This window comes from Danio rerio, chromosome 2, assembly GCF_049306965.1.
Source record: "Danio rerio strain Tuebingen ecotype United States chromosome 2, GRCz12tu, whole genome shotgun sequence".
NCBI lineage: Eukaryota > Metazoa > Chordata > Actinopteri > Cypriniformes > Danionidae > Danio > Danio rerio.
The window spans coordinates 46,070,146-46,086,751 of record NC_133177.1 but is presented as its reverse complement, the minus strand read 5'-3'; the positions used below and the strand labels follow the sequence as shown (position 1 = coordinate 46,086,751).

At 34.9% G+C, this 16,606-nt stretch overlaps 1 protein-coding gene across 24 annotated transcripts in view; it reads right to left on the bottom strand.

Annotated features, from left to right (window-relative positions):
• Positions 1 to 373: 373 nt before the first annotated feature.
• Positions 374 to 16,606, bottom strand: part of efr3a (EFR3 homolog A (S. cerevisiae)) — a 100,403-nt gene continuing 84,170 nt past the window's right edge. For 5 of the 24 annotated variants that reach the window (XM_073913663.1, XM_073913699.1, XM_073913693.1 and 2 more), the window contains 7 exons: positions 15,485 to 15,612; positions 13,731 to 13,781; positions 10,082 to 10,161; positions 8,308 to 8,356; positions 8,130 to 8,233; positions 4,342 to 4,391; positions 374 to 4,241 (listed from right to left, as the gene is read on the bottom strand). In XM_073913663.1, coding sequence (XP_073769764.1) covers positions 4,136 to 4,241; positions 4,342 to 4,391; positions 8,130 to 8,233; positions 8,308 to 8,356; positions 10,082 to 10,161; positions 13,731 to 13,781; positions 15,485 to 15,612 — 568 coding nt within the window. In that variant the 3' untranslated portion in view covers positions 374 to 4,135. 24 annotated transcript variants of the gene reach the window in all.

Below are 16,606 nucleotides of genomic sequence, written 5' to 3'. Positions count from 1 at the left end.
AATTAATTTCCCAGTGCTGGGTTGTGCCTGAAGGGCATCCACTGCATAAAACATACCAGAATAGCTGGCATTTTATTCCACTGTGGCGACCCCTGATAAATCAGGGACTAAGCTGAAAAATGTATGTATTTCATTCATTCATTTGGTGTATTTCATTCACCAAAATGACCAATGTGGTTAATTAAACATTCAAGTGCATTGTAGATGTATACATGCTTCATTTTAATGTGTTAAATTTGATTTCTACTTATATTAATTTCTAATAAATTAATTTTTTTATATAAATTTTTAATTTATCAGATTTCTTGTACACATGCATCCTTGAAGTCACAAGCAGGTTCTCCCACCAACAAAAGACAACGAAAACTAAGCATTTAAATACAAAATCTTTATTAAGACTTTATTAAGATCTCGTACATAAAATCTCATTGCACATTAATGTGGCGACACTGTCAGACGGTGAACTTGGATATGGCTAAGAGATTTCACAAGAAACACTGCAGTGGTTCAAACCTTTACCCATTGAAATCTAGCATGATGCATGTAGATTTACTCGTAATCTCTGGACAATCTTCACATGGAAGAGCGCAAAACTCGTACCGTTTCATACATCAACAACAACCCTGAAATCTACCTCATCACTTTTCTCCCATACAGAACAAAACAATTACAGATAAAATAGAACTAAATATTAGTTTGTTAAATCATGTGATGAACATAAATGTACCATAAAGTTCCACCGAGGATGAAAATAATACAAGAAAATGATACTAAAATGATTTTAGCAGATACAGTAAGACTGACTTCCCTTCAAAAATGTAAAAAGCATGCAAAAATAAACCTGACTGTGTCCCTTTTACACAAACACACACACACACACGTCTCTAAAGGTGCATTAAAGATGATGCGTCAATGAAACATCACATTCCTATTTCATATTACACCAAAAATATATTGCATTATTCTAGAAATCATTTACGGGTTTTTATTTCTACAGAAATAACGTGCCTGATTTCCTCACAGCGTTAAATCAGTGTCGCAAAGCAACTTCTGTTGAAATGCAGCAAGTCTAAGAAAATACACAACGGCCAAAGACTGACTATTTCTCATCGAAATCCTTCCTTTTACACTTCATACTTGCTTTCGTAGACTAGATAGATCAGCATCAGGGCAGAAAAGCTGCTGTCTCACTGTCATCGACTGGAAATTATAGCTGACAACAAATCAATCCCATCAGTTGCCATCTAGGAAGCTTGACCTTTAAACACTTCAAAACATTCTTTACTTTCTGTGCATACAAATCCCACAATGCAGTGCAACCATTTCCGAGGCCCAACAAAAATGGCAACGGCATTTAAATGCACCACCCCTGCAGAAACACTTGCCTGTCGCGTCCACATAAATACATTCAAAAACAAAAACAAACCAGCCACATTACGACAAATCCCCAGAATCCAATTAAAGCACCTCAAAAATCACCCAATATAACCTACAGTACGTAGACGGGTTTCTACCAGCTAAACGAGTGAAGTTGATCACAGCTCTCACCACAGGAAGCTCGGATGATGTAAAACATTTCCAGCAAAGTATTTTTCAGCATCTAACAGTCGCAAATAACATTGTCAGAATTCAGCATGACACATTTTTTTTTGTTTTACAGTCCAAGGATGATGAAATAGTTACCCGAAAAGCCCATTTAAAGGATCACTCCACTTATTTTTGTGGAAATATGCTTGTTAAACTGATGAGGTTTACCGTTTATGAATATATACAATTTTTAACCGAGATGCTAATGGTCTAATCTGATTCAGTAATTTATGCTATGCTATGCTAAAAGTACTCCCGCCAGACCCAGAGATCGGCTAAACAGATTCAAAAATGGCAAAACTTAACTGTTTAACTCTAATGAAGTTTTCCATTCATGAATTTATGTCAATTTTGACTGAGATGCTAATGGTCTAAACCAACTCAATGATTTATGCTATGCAAAGCTAAAAGAGCTCCCGCTAGACCGGAGATCCACTGAATGGATTCAAAAATGGTAAAACTAAACTGTTTAACTTCTGTGGGAATTAACTATTTATGTGTTTATGAAATTTTTGAGTGAGATCCTAATGGTCTAATCCGATTCAATTATTTGTGCTATGCTAAGCTAAGCTAAAAGTACTCCAGCCAGACCGGGAGATCCACTGAATGGATTCAAAATTGGTAAAACTCATCTGTTTACCTCTAACAAAGTTTTCTATTTATGAATTTATTTAAATTTTAAGTGAGATGCTTATAGTCTAATCCGATTCAATGACTTATGCTAAGCTAAGCTAAAAGTGCACCAGCCAGACCCAGAGATCGGCTGAATGGATTCAAAAATGGCAAACCTCAATTGTTTAACTCTAGGGCAGTTTATCATTCATGAATTTATATAATTTTTGAGCAAGATGCTAATGGTCTAACCCGATTCAATGACTTATGCTAAGCTAAGCTAAAAGTGCTCCCACAAGACCCAGAGATCTGCTGAATGGATTCAAAAATGGTAAGGCTAAACAGTTTAACTTCTGTGGGGATTTACTATTTATGAATTTATAATATTTTTGAGTGAGATGCTAATAGTCTAATCCGATTCAATTATTTATGCTAAGCTAAGCTAAAAGTGCTCCCAGCAGAGCCGCAGATTGGCTGAATGGATTCAAAAATGGTAAAACTCAAGGGGAGCTGTAAAATGAGCATATTTTCCCCTCAAAAAGTTGAGTGTTCCTTTAACACCCTTGTGGCTTGATCATTTATCATTTTACTTTTTAGATACCATTCCCACCCCCTGAATGAGAAGTCGGGTTCTGATTGGCTCAAGACTGGCTGCCATTTGTCTGGCCATAAAAGGAAGTGTGTGGGCGGAGCTCTTTGGTGATGAAAAGCAAATGTTTTGGTTTCTCTATACTGTGAAGGCAAAATGAAGAGCATAGTGATCGCTAAGAACTCTGGGTGAACGAAAGCCCCATTGACATCCACGACATCGAAGTTAAAGGCTAACTGTAGATTAATAAAGGCCTAAACGCACGCACATTTTGGCTAAGCCATGCAAAACAGAACACGAATAGCACTCGGCAACTATCAGTTCATCTAAAAGTATATGTGTTTTGTCAAAAATAGCCTATACTATACTTGTGTACACTATACACTATAATCATTTATATAGGAGAGATTTAAGAGAGCAGAAATCTAGTTTAGGTTTAAATCTCTCTGCTGATGATGTGCTAAAGAAATGAGCTAAAGGTGCACGCAATCCAAATCTGCTGCTAATTAACTCCCCTTTCAGATTTTCATGACTTGTATTTCAAATAACATTTAAGAAGATGGTTTAGATGAAGGTGTGGTGCATTGATTAAATGCAAGTAAATGGATTTTGAGAGTTAAAAACAAAAATGTATACAGGAAAAGCTAAAACAATACCAATGGATGCTGATTATAAACTGTGGACTCATGAAGCAGAATGATCAATCCGTGCAAAAAGAACTGAACATTATTTACAACATTAAAAGTAAGATTCACAACCTATAAAACAATTATGTGTTGCCTGTATACTTTGTTTACTCTAAAAGTGCTGATGTCCATTGGCTTACATTAAATATGTCCCACAATTTCAGCTAAACATCTTCTTTAATGTTCTATCGAAGAGAAAAAGTCATGTATATACTGGATGGATGAGTAAATTAACAGCAACTGTTCTATTTTTAGGTGAACTCTCCTTTTGATGAAAATAAACAAGCACTTAAGCCAACGCTAGCACTTAATTTCCCTTAATGCAACCAGAGAGTCATTTTCTAAACGACTCCTATGAATCAATACAGAAGAGTTCAAAGTCAGTTTGATTCTTTGAGCTGCCGTTTAGTGCAAGAATCAAACTGAAAAGCGCACAGAGCTGGTATATGATTGAACAGCTGGTTGTGAAGCTCTGCGTGCTGATTGGTGCAGAGTGGAGGCCTGTAAAGCGCCTGCCCGGTTGACAAAGCTTCTCTTTTCTGCTGGATTGAATGCATGTCAAGTCTATAGTGATCAAAATAAGTGGCTCAGGTAAGTGAAAGTTCACAGGACCAAACTAGTCAAATGTGAGTCTGTGTGATAAGAGGTGAAAGGTCATGGTTCAGTATACGCAGAGGTCAGGGAACTTCATTTCATAGACTGGCACAGACTGGTACTGGGCATGGCCTGACGTCACGGTCACGGTGCCCGAGGGGCTCGGAGGGGGGCTGATGACAGACAGAATCATCAGTCAAATATCAGGTTACACTAATAATATGTAATCATTAAAACAACTAAATAATCCAGATAAATCAAGTGTGAACTTACCGAATAGTGAGTTCGAAAATCTGAGCCAAGCGATCATGCAACATGTTAGCCTGAAATAGAAGAAAAATCTAATAATTTACAAAGAAATTCAAATAATTATTAATTCAGATAATTTATATGAACAACTTTGCACCTCCTCTCTTTCAATTTTTATGATATAATAAAATTGATCCTGTAATTACATTATATAATCTTGTAATTTTCTAAACAATTTAGTAGTTTTGATAAGGACTGAGGCTGATTAAAAGATTTATGCAAAAAATAAAATAAATAATAATCTGATGCATTTTACAGCAGTTAAATTTAGTGGATGTTTTCATTCCTAACACAACAAAAGGTAGTCAATTTGAACTGTGCACAAGGGAGATATACAGTTGAAGTCAGAATTATTAGCCCCCCTGAATTATTAGACCCCTTGTTTATTTTTTCTCCAATTTCTGTTTAATGAAGAGAAGATTTTTTTGAACACATTTCTAATCATAACAGTTATAATAACTTATTTCTAATAACTGATTTTTATTTTATCTTTGCCATGATGACAGTAAATAATATTTTACTACATATTTTTCAAGACACTTCTATACAGCTTAAAGTGACATTTAAAGGCTTTACTAGGTTAATTACGTTAACTACGCAGGTTAGGGTAATTAGGCAAGTTATTGTATAATGATGGTTTGTTCTGTTGACTATCGAAAAAATATAGCTTAAAGAGGCTAATAATTTTGTCCTTAAAATGGTGTTTAAAAAATTAAAAACTGCTTTTATTCTACCCGAAATAAAACAAATAAAACTTTCTTCAGAAGAAAAAAATATTATCAGACATACTGTGAAAATTTCCTTGCTCTGTTAAACATCATTTGGGAAAAAAAATAAAAAAATAAAAAAAAAGAGGGGCTAATAATTCTGACTTCAACTGTATACATATAGTTGAAGTAAAAATGATTTGCCCTCCAGTGAATTTCATTTATTTCATATTTTTATTTCAAGAATTCTTTTACAGTATTTCCTATTATATGTGTTTTCTTCTGGAAATCGTATGTGTTTTATGTCAGCTTGAATAAAAGCTTTTAATTTAAAAAAAATAAATACATTTAAGATCAATATTATTAGCCCCCTTAAGCAATTTATATATTTTTTGATTGTCTAAACCAGCGGTTCTCAAACTTTTTTCATCAAGTACCACCTCAGAAAAAATACCTCTCCAAGTACCACCATAGTGACGATGCAGATAAATTCCTATTATTAAGATAATATTTATTATTGTCAGCCACTTTAAACATTATAAATAGTTTGAACATTAACACTGTGCTGTACTTATAGGTAAAAATAAATAAATAAAAAGTCAACGTTTAAAATGTGCTTTTAAACATTAATCAAAAATGGTAGGCTACTGTTCTTAAAGTAAAAAGAAAACTGTTATACTTAAATGTAAAGTATTAACAAATAGTAACCCATTCATCAAAACCTGGAAATGTTGCTTAGACCTCATATATACGGGCTGTATGTCATCATATTCATATATAAACCATTTCTGATTAATTTGGAAATATGTTCCATGTATACATGACATATTTGTATACCTTAAAAAAAATCAAAACATTAACTTCTATTTTAAAATAAATTATTTGGATTTACATATATGAATTAGAAATTAGATCTGCTTACTGCGCATCCTTTACAGTCCGTGTGTCAGAAAAGTGAGTGATTACATGCATAATTACACTGCTTGACCAATTCATACGTGATTTATCTATTCATATGTGCAGAATTTCTGTGATTTGAGATCTCATCTTAAGTGGACTGTGGAGTTTGTTTTAACCGCACACAGAGACTTACTTTAATTAGGCTATATTCTAGCTCCAAGCTTCAAGCAAGGCAAAGTTGCTTGAGTCTACTGTATGTTCTTTGTCCCGCGACATTTGAATCACATCCAGGTAAATTAGCCTAAATCCGAGATAACAAATTAATTCATCGAAAGCCACGCTGCTTTACAAGACAAATAACTTTATATATTAAAAACACATATTATTTTGCACAACTACGAACACACATTTAACATGTTTGTGAAACTCATTTTACCAGTGATACAGCATGGGGAGATTCCTGAGTTTGCAGTAACTGAAATGCCAGCACAACAGCACTAGTCTGAAAATGCACTTCTCTAACCTTGTCTCTGCTGCACAAGTGCCGCACACCTCTTTCACTGGCTCTGCAGCAAAGCAGGCTGATTTTTAGCATCTGATGACAAGATGCACTAAAGTAAACATTGTAAGCACACCGATGTGATCGTATGCTTCAGGGAACAGCCGATGCTCGTTTGCGTCAAAGGATTAAAAGGTTTTTTTTTTCTTTCATTATTCAGTATTTCTCCACATACCACTAGAAGGAATCCTGCATACCGGCAGTTTGAGAACCACTGGTCTACATAACAAACCATCGTTATACAATGATTTGCCTAATTAGCCTAACTTGCCTAATTAACATATATAACCTAGTAAAATTATTATAAAACCAGTTATTAGTAATGAGTTTCTATTAATTACTGTTAATGATTACTATTACTAAAATTGTTATGTTTAGAAATTATTTAGAAAAACTATTGTTTAACCCCTGTGGGATTATTGAATTGATTTGTGTTGAAAAAATCTTTATTCCATTACAGATTTATTAAAATAAAAAATATTAATTTGAAATGAAAACTCTTCTAACGTTAAAAATGTCTGTAGTTTAATAAAGTTTCTTGTATCAGGTCTTTAAGGGAGCTTTCACACCTGTGAATCAATTCAGTTGTTCCGAAACGGATAACAATTGTTACATTGTTGCTCTTTGCTCTTGGTGTGGTTCGCTTTCACGCGGCAAAGTTTCTAACCGGACCAAAGGAGCTAAAACAAGTCATGTGTGCGTATACTCTCCTCACATTGGTCAGAGTTTCACGGTTTATTTTGCAGTCTCGCTTAGCTGTCAGGGTGGTGGTTTGGTGGTGTTTGACAAGGTGCACACGACGTGAAGAGCAAGGAGGGATGCGGTGGGAAGGGATGAGAAGGGTGCGCGACGTATTTGTGGAGCGGTAGGGAGACGCGCGATTTCCGGGAGATTATCACTCATTTGCGGGCATCCGGGAGTCTCTGTGCATTCGCGGGAGACTACCGAAACTTCCGGGAGACTTAGGATGTCTGTTGAATGACCTCCCGCCCTACTCATAATTCTCTCTTTATAGCCATATGCCTATTACATATCCGTAAAACACTGTGATATAACCGGGCTCGGATCGTTTCGCTTTCTCACTACAATCGATCCACTCCAGACTTACTTTTAATTGAGCCGAAACACCCTCATGCAAGCGATATCGGATCGATTGTTTTGGTGCGGATCCGAGTGCGATTAGTGGTTTCACATATGCCAAACGAACCGAGCTAACTGGGCAAACGAGACAGGTTCCGAAACAAAAGTCTAGGTGTGAAAGCACCCTAAAACAACACATTTTTGGGCTTCAAAAATGAATTATTTATTCCAAAACAAAGTAAACAGTAATAATTTGAAACATTATATATTTTAAATGAAATGTTACTACTTGCTGAATAAATGTTCATTCATTTAAAAGAAATTCTAGCATTAATCTTTATTAAACAGTAGTATAAATGTGAATATATTATATATTGGACTTAATTGGAATTAATAACCATTATATGATTACTTGCTAATTTCCACTGTTACCTATGAACTGCAAACAAGATGTAGGAACACGTTTTTAGAACACACACGCACAGACACACAAAGACAGACTGTACCTTAGACTCGCAGTGAGCGGCGATCTCCTCGAACGGAGCTTTCTGGAACTTCTCCATCACCTGTCGTCTCCTCTCCCTCTCCTGCTCCTCCAGACCAGTGGTATCTGACAGAGAGGAAGTGACATCAGACCAAACAAACCCATATACAGTATAAAAACATAAATGAGAAAAAACTGACCAATGGCCTTCTTCAGGGTCTCAAACGTAATCTCCTCCGCGAGCTGAGACTACAAGATAAACACACATATTCTTCAGTCTAATTATTAGCAATGTTTAAAAAGGATATATTATGCACAGTTTTAATAACATCTCAAACAAATATCTAGTGTCGAGTGTTTTTACGTTTTTACCACCTTTAATTAGGAAAAGAGAGAGCAGAAAGATGGACATAGGACCTCGAGCCGGGAATCGAACTTGGGTCGCCATGAGCACTGTGGTGCTATAAGTCGGCGCAGTTAACCACTAGGCTATTGGCGCCAACTGTCTGTGAAGATTAAGCTCAAAATACAGCACAGATCATTTGTTCTACCATGTCAAATGTGCTCCTACTTTGGGTTTAGGAAAAACACGCTGTTTTGTGCATGTTCCTTTAAATGCAAATGAGCTGCTGCTTTTACAGAAGAGGGCGGAGTCTATTGATAGATTGTATGGCTTGTTTCATTAGCAAACAAGTATCTGCATCTGAAAAAGTGTGAACCAAATAGCACACATGAACTCAAGAGTTGTGACCCAAGCAAACCAGTTGGGTAATCTCCTGGAGGTCATATCCTTTGTTATAAAGTAGTGTCACACAGACAGTACTTTGGGTTAAGTTACTTGAAGACCGACAAGTTAACATCAACGCTGAGGACCTGCGCTATTCATTGTCTTCAATAAAGTCTTCTCCCTGTAAGACCTTACTTATTTTATGTATTAGAGTCATTTAATACATTGGCGAGCCACCCATGAACAGTTAACCCAAATACAGCAAAATCCAACACTATACACACTAATCTCAGACATCTGAGAAAGAGGATACATTGCACCAGGACATTTCTGAATGGTTTAAAAATTGATGTATTTGTGAATTTGATTAAACGGGTAATACATTGATGTCAAAATCATTGACTAGCATGTTACTGCTGTTCGTTTACCCTGACTATACTAGAGCTGTGTTGAAAATATTTAGACAAAATGCAAAGTTCTGCAATTTACACAATGCATTGTTATTCTCTCTTGAATCAATTCTAGGCTTATTTTTAAACAGCAGATGGCACTGTAGGCAATTTTTTTTAGGCTAGCTGGCTCAAATGCTCTCAAGGAAGAGCGCTTGTGCATTCAGTGTCATAAAAGTTGGCTTTTATGTTATGATAAAAATGTAAACAACTCACTATGAACACTTTTGTAACTCACTTAAACCTTTCCTAACTTTGGTAATGATTATTTAGGTAGGTGGTATTGGTAAGGAATTGGATGCAAGCAAAGTATTGCTGCTTGTAAAGCACACAGCGCCATCTACTGTTAATAACTAAGCTTGAAATCCATTCAAGAGAGAATAGCGATGAATTTTTGAAATGGAAATGGATTCATGAAAATCCATGAATCCATTTCTCCTCATTTTCACCACAGCTCTAGTGAACACAGGCAAAGCTGAAGTCTGCAGTTAAATATATTTTATATAAATATACAACACTTCTAACATTCTCTGATTTTAGCACTTGAATATGGAAAAAGTTATGATACTTCCCCTTTAAATTGTATATGCGATGTATATGGATTTGCTCTTCAGTGTTTGGACTTTCAGCAGTGAAAATTAAACCACACTGAACTGAACCTAAACTCTGAAAACTGGACTGACGCAATTTTTAAAATTTCAATTTACTAGAACTTCTATGTTAAGGTGCTTTGACACAATCTATATTGTAAAAGCGCTATAGAAATAAATCTGAATTGAATTGAATATGTTTTTGCACCTGATCAGGCACGCTGTTGGAAATGATGTCCACTTGGAGAGAAATAGTGTCGACAAAGCTCTTCCTACGAGGCATCCGGTCTTCATCTGCGGGTCAAAAGTCACTGATATAAATGTATGAAGATTTAAACACTCAACTATTTCCCCTCATCCACATATTCAGCCTGGATTTGAGCTAAAATTAACCCGGCTATGTGCATGTGGGGTGTATGGATTTAGTTCGGCTCTTATTCACGAGGGAAAGTGAATTTTCCCAAAGCCAATGTGGAATGACACCGACTGCTCATGTTTAATGAATGTAATGCTCAGGCAAAGCAGCATGAGACAGAAGGAGATGCAAATCACTCAAACACAAGCAGAAATCACAGCAACTGAAAAGTTTCAAGACAAACATTCAGAAGTGAAAGCGAGAGTTTCAGGGCGAGCACTGATGTCACGTCAGAAGTTGAGCAACTCCATGAATATCTCATTTCTGAAACCATCTACATATGCACTCACAATTTCATCAAAACAACACTTTATCACGAGTTTGTTTTCTCAATATCTTCTTCATGGTAAAAAAAGTTTTTTTCAGTAACACTTTTTCTGTGCCATTGATTTGACTACAGTCTCCTTTATTGTTAATATTAGAAACTTTGGTAACACTTTAGTTTAGGTCACAATTCATGCTATTAACTACTGATTCTTACCTGCTTATTATTAAGATATTACTGTTCATTAGTAGTTATAATGTATGATCTTTTTCTGCATCACAAATCAACCCGAAACCTAAACCCAACTTCTAACTTACTATTAATAAACAGCTAATTAGTAGTTTATTAAGCTATTAGTGTTAGCTGATGTTTTTTAATACTGTGAATTGTGACCTAAACTCAAGAGGTACCAAAGTTTCTAAATTTTTTACTATTAAGCATTTAAAATGAAGACATAAACAGACATGAACAAGACCACAGTCAAATCAATGGCTCAGAAAAAGCATTCATATTAATTCTGAAATCATTATTATTAGTGTTTATCATTACTGAATGGTATATAATATTAATAATAAAAATATATTATAAAAAGGTTGGTAAAAATATAGCCTATATAGTTATTTGATTTTATATACAGTATCTACACAGAGAGAACAAACCCTTTTCTAATATTAGAGTTTTAATAATGAATACTCAATATTAATTGAGTGTATGTAAGATATGCATAGTTTTTTTTTTTTTAAATAGCTCTTATGTCCAGTGCTGTGTTTGCATTTATGACTAATTTATGTAGCACAGTTTTCCTGTGAGATATGACGTTTTGTTCCTTTGTATGTCCACACATGTAGCGGAATGACAATAAAGCTCAACTTGACTTCACTTGACCTAATTTAAATACTTTGTATTTGTAATATTAGCAATAAATATTGATCAAAATTACGCCTGTCTCGAGATCATTTTTTTTTGTTGTACGATATATTGCATCAAAACGAATTGCGATAAACGATATTGTTGTCATTTTAAGACCATTTTATGCCACTCATTATATAATGCCAGAATGACACTATAATAGCACTAATGCAATTACACTCAATCAACACATAATTCTTAAGAATCTTTAATATAATTATAGTAAATTTGACAATGTAACAATTAGGCATTGCAATCGGAATATGAAAACATATATATTACATAAATAAATAATAATAATTAAAATTTAACATACAAATTTGCAAGGTAAGAAGAATCAGAAATAAAAGTCTATTTAGATTAAATACAATATTACTTTACAGTAAACACTACAGTTTTTTTTCTCCCTTTTTTACCATACTAACAGTGACTAGGCCTGTCACAATAATCCCTATATTGACTTATAACTTACAGATGACTTTAATAATTTTTGCCATTATACTGTATATTTACAAATTCACAAACAACCTTAAAGACATTTTACAATGATGTTTACGTTCTACCTTACTGGTCTAAAAAGTATATATCTGGACATTTACCTATTAGGACATTTAAAAGTGTATATGACATTTATACAACATTTACATTTTTAACATCAACTTATAGAATTTAAATAAGGTTAAGAATTACACGCATTTTAAAGTGTTTATGGCTATTTGCATTATTATGCTGTTATATAATCGTTATGTAATCAGTGGCATAAAATGATCTCAAAATGACAATAATATTGCTTATCGCAAGAATTTCTGACAATATATCCCACAACAAAAATTCCTTATCGGGACGTGACAGTGACACCCAAAATAGAGATTGGATGAAATGACAGAGGCAGCGCAATCAGCTATAATGTTACTAACATTGGTTTTTATATATATATATATATCTTTAAAAATGATTTAGGTCAGGTTCATATGTTGTGCGTCAATATATAGACTATTGTGACAGGCCTAATTAAAATATTTATTAAGTGGTAAATTAGCAATCTGTGACTATTTATTTTTGAGTAAAATTAGGTTTTATCAAGAAAAAAAACCACGTGAGATGACATTTCGTCAGCACTTTCCCTGAGACTCAAGCTTGGTGTTGGTGTGTATTCTCTCCTTAACCTACCAGAAACACCATCCAGATGATAGCAGCGTCCAAAAAAGCAATACAGTTAAACAGATCTAGATGACCACATTATTCATCATATTCATACTTCAGGAGCTACAGATGATCTGCCACTCAAGCTACAATTCTATAGTATGTACAGTAAGTGTGGTAAACAAACTGTAGTACTGGGGAGAAACTAATTACAGCAGTTGGACAATGAAACTTTAACGCCTGGTTTTAGACCATAATAATTCATTAGTATGGTGTAGGGCAGGGGAGCTAAATCCTGTTCCTGTAAATTTACCTTCCTGCAGAGTTCAGCTCACACCTGACTTAGTTGGTTTAGTTATGTTTGGATCAGGGTTGGAGATAAATTGCTGCAGGAAGGTAGATCTCCAAGAACAGGGTTGGGCACCCCTGGTGTAGGGCCTCCTTTTGCAGCCAATACAGCATTAATTTATATTGGGAATGACATACAACAGTCCTGTACAATGGCCAGAAGACCTATTTCTTGCAAAATATTGGCCAAGTCACTATGTAATGCTGGTTGAGGAAAATGTTTCCTGACTCGCTTCACCAAAACACCCCAAACCGGCTCAATAATATTTAGTTCCGGTGACTGTGCAGGTCATGGGCGATGTTCACTCTGTCACCAGTTTTGCTGTTTTACCTGCCAATTGTTGTCCCTGAAAATTCAGCAGTACGATGGTTGGGGTGGGGGGTGCTTGGGGTGGGGGGGGGGGGGGGTGGGGGGGTGGCTTGGGGGGCGAGATGAGATGTCCTAATTCCATTGTATTACAGCCCAAACATCACTGATTTACTCTGGGAATGCAACAGTCTGGGCGGTGCACTTTTTTGAGGCTTCTTAACACCGTAACTCTCCCGGATGTTGGAAAGCCAGTGAGGGTGGACTCATCAGAGAACAATAAATGTTTCACATTGTCCTGAGCCCAAGCAATCAATGAAGATTGGCCAGCAGGCTGGTCAAATTTAGCCTTGAATTCTCCAACACTAAATTGGCCAGTGTTTCGGTCTCATTGTTCAACTCCTGTACATAGTCTTACTATTGACTGAACTTTCTATCCACAAATGTGACCTCTAACGTATTGAGTGTACCTCTGGATGTCTGTTTACATCTGTGCAGAATCTTTCCTACCGTGTACAGGACTACAGCGCAAACACGCAGACAGAGAAAAGTGGAGAAAGCGGATGAATTGACATGAGATAAGGAAAGATTTTTTGTTAGTGTCAACAGTAACTTCATAAGCATTGGCTTTTGCAGAGGAGTTGGCGTCTGATTTAAGCACCAGTTCTTTGGCTGGAAATAAACTACATGAGTTTTAAAAACCGTACAGATTTCCAAACAATACGCATCATATATTTTGGAGGCTTTGTAAATGGTTACAGAGAGAATCTGGGCATTATATACTAAGTGGTTGTGGATCAAGCACAACCAAGCTTTTAAGTCATTCTGAACAAAACAAACTTCTGTAAAAGTGTTTGTTGAGAGGAGATGCATGACAACTGAAAACAATATATAATATCCAATATGTGCAATATCAACCAACTATGTGGAATTATAATCCAAAGCTACAAGAAAAAGAGTGTGCGTCCCAAATGCTATACTTTTGCAATACTGACCCTTTTCACATGCGTACAGTGGGGTAAACTTAGAGTGCAGTGAATGTTTTTTTTTTTTTTTTTTGTATTCCTGCTTTGTGATTTGCTGCATTACTAACAGCTCACATGAGCAATAATTAGCTTTTTTTGTAATTAGACACAAAGATGATATAATACAAATTATAGCTTTATAAATGTACAAACATTAAAAAAACATGACATTATTAAGGGAATTAAGATTCTGATGACCATTAAATGAGTCCTCACCATCTTGTCATTCTATTTCGTTGTACAGTAAAAGTAAATCCATGTAAGTAGTGTGATCACACTGTAAATTCCATAAAGATATTTAGCACTTATTGTGATTCAAGTATTCAAGTGTCTTAGGCTCATTTATCAATTAGAAAGTTTGTTAACTACTTCAATCAAGGCTGAAAATACGAAACAAAAACACACAAAAATATCATTTTAGCCAGTAATATTGAATTACCATAGAAAAAATGTAATCTTTCAGTGTTTACTGTTATAGCGAAACATTTTTTTATGAAATTGATTATTTTATATCTGTTATATTTGCAACTGTTACAGAGAAACCTATTGGATTATCTTTAACAATGTCTGCAGACTTACCTGCAGTGACATGATGCATGTGCACAGCAAACTTTGTAATTATTTGAGTTTTCATTTATGAATTACAGACATTTTATTATATTCATTAACACCCAATTTCTAAATGACGCTAGAATGGCCATCCAAAGGGTAAAGTTCCACTTTGTTTGATAATTACTGATCTAGGCAGTCCAAATTCCCCCCCAAAAAACACTATTGTTGTGAAATACCTAGGAGTAGTTTACAGAAAACTTATAAAATTGCAAAATACCTAAAAATTTTACAAGATCTAATGGAAAGTTTCAGGTATCTACGCAGTACGGTTTGATCTGCCCATTTATTTTTAGGGAAGTATGGTGACTTTTGGGCTTTTCTACCATTTACAATAGGATTTCAGTGCTACGCTTGAACTCCTTAAAAGTGCACTTTAAATACTACAATAATATTTCACCCAAAATAAAAAATTTGGAACATTAATGAATATTTCAGCAGAAACGGTTTCCTTGGTGCTTCATAATAGTTATTTTTATTGTTCTATCATGGATGACCTGAGGTCGAGTAAATCAGCAGTTATTTTCTATTCCTCGGTTAACTTTCCCTACAAATCGACTATTTGAAACAGTGTAGAAGAGCATGTTTACCTGTGACCTGTGGTATGTAAGGTATGGACAGTCGCTCTACATTATATCCAGGTACAGTCATTGCTTCCGCCAGATCAGCCGTCTGAAAATACAGCGCATTGTCTTCCCTATCCAAAGAGTCTGGAAGCCTGATCCACACATCCCAAACATACAAAACCAAGGAGAGACATCAAGAAGTTAGTTAAGCCATTGTCATTTTTTATAAAGAAATGTGAAAATATAACAATAGCAATATTTGTAGTCTACGATAATATTGTAATAATTGTTCATACTTTATGCACAAGTGGATATTATGGAATTTCAATGACTTTTCCAAAAAAAAAAAAAAACCTGATAAAAACACACAATATGATGAAGAATTTTAGAGCACAGCTAGAATTACCCCACACTGTCATTCAGGTCATGAAACAAATTTTTTTTTACAAATTTATGACGGAGAGGAAAAATGAGTAAATCATGCACACGATTTAGTAAATCTAATGAACAAATAAAAAATTCTTATGGACGATTTACTTAAAATGAGGAAACAAATGAAAAAATCATGCACACTTTCTAGTTGATTGAGAAAATGTATTGAGAAACATGTCCACAATTGATTAGTTTTTCTCTGAAGTCATGCAGGGTTCTGTTTTGTTTATGGTTTTGTTATACAGTGGGGAAAATAAAAACTGAACACTTGTTTTTTTCCAGGGAATAATATTTCTAAAGGAGCTGTTGAATTAAACCAGATATTGGTAAATACCCAAACAAAACAAACATAAAAATAAAACAAAACAAATCTGAAAATGAGTTAGTGTGTAATCACAATGAAATGACACAAGGAGAAAGTGCTGAACTAGTGAAATGTATTTAATGCGTCATATAAAAATCTTTTTTAGTAATGGGAGCTTAAAGACGCCTTTCATATGGAGAATGAAGTCACATGCATTGCTCAGATGTGAGTTTTTTTTACAGACTTCAACAGAGTTTAAAATCTTGAAGGTTCTGTTGGTTTCGTCTATCAAATCTGATTTTTAATTTGCATTTTATTTTGGATTCAGTTCAGGTGATTGGTTGGGCCATTCTACAGCTTGGTTTTTTGTCTCTGAAAGCATTTGAGAGTTTCCTTGACTGTGTTTCGGA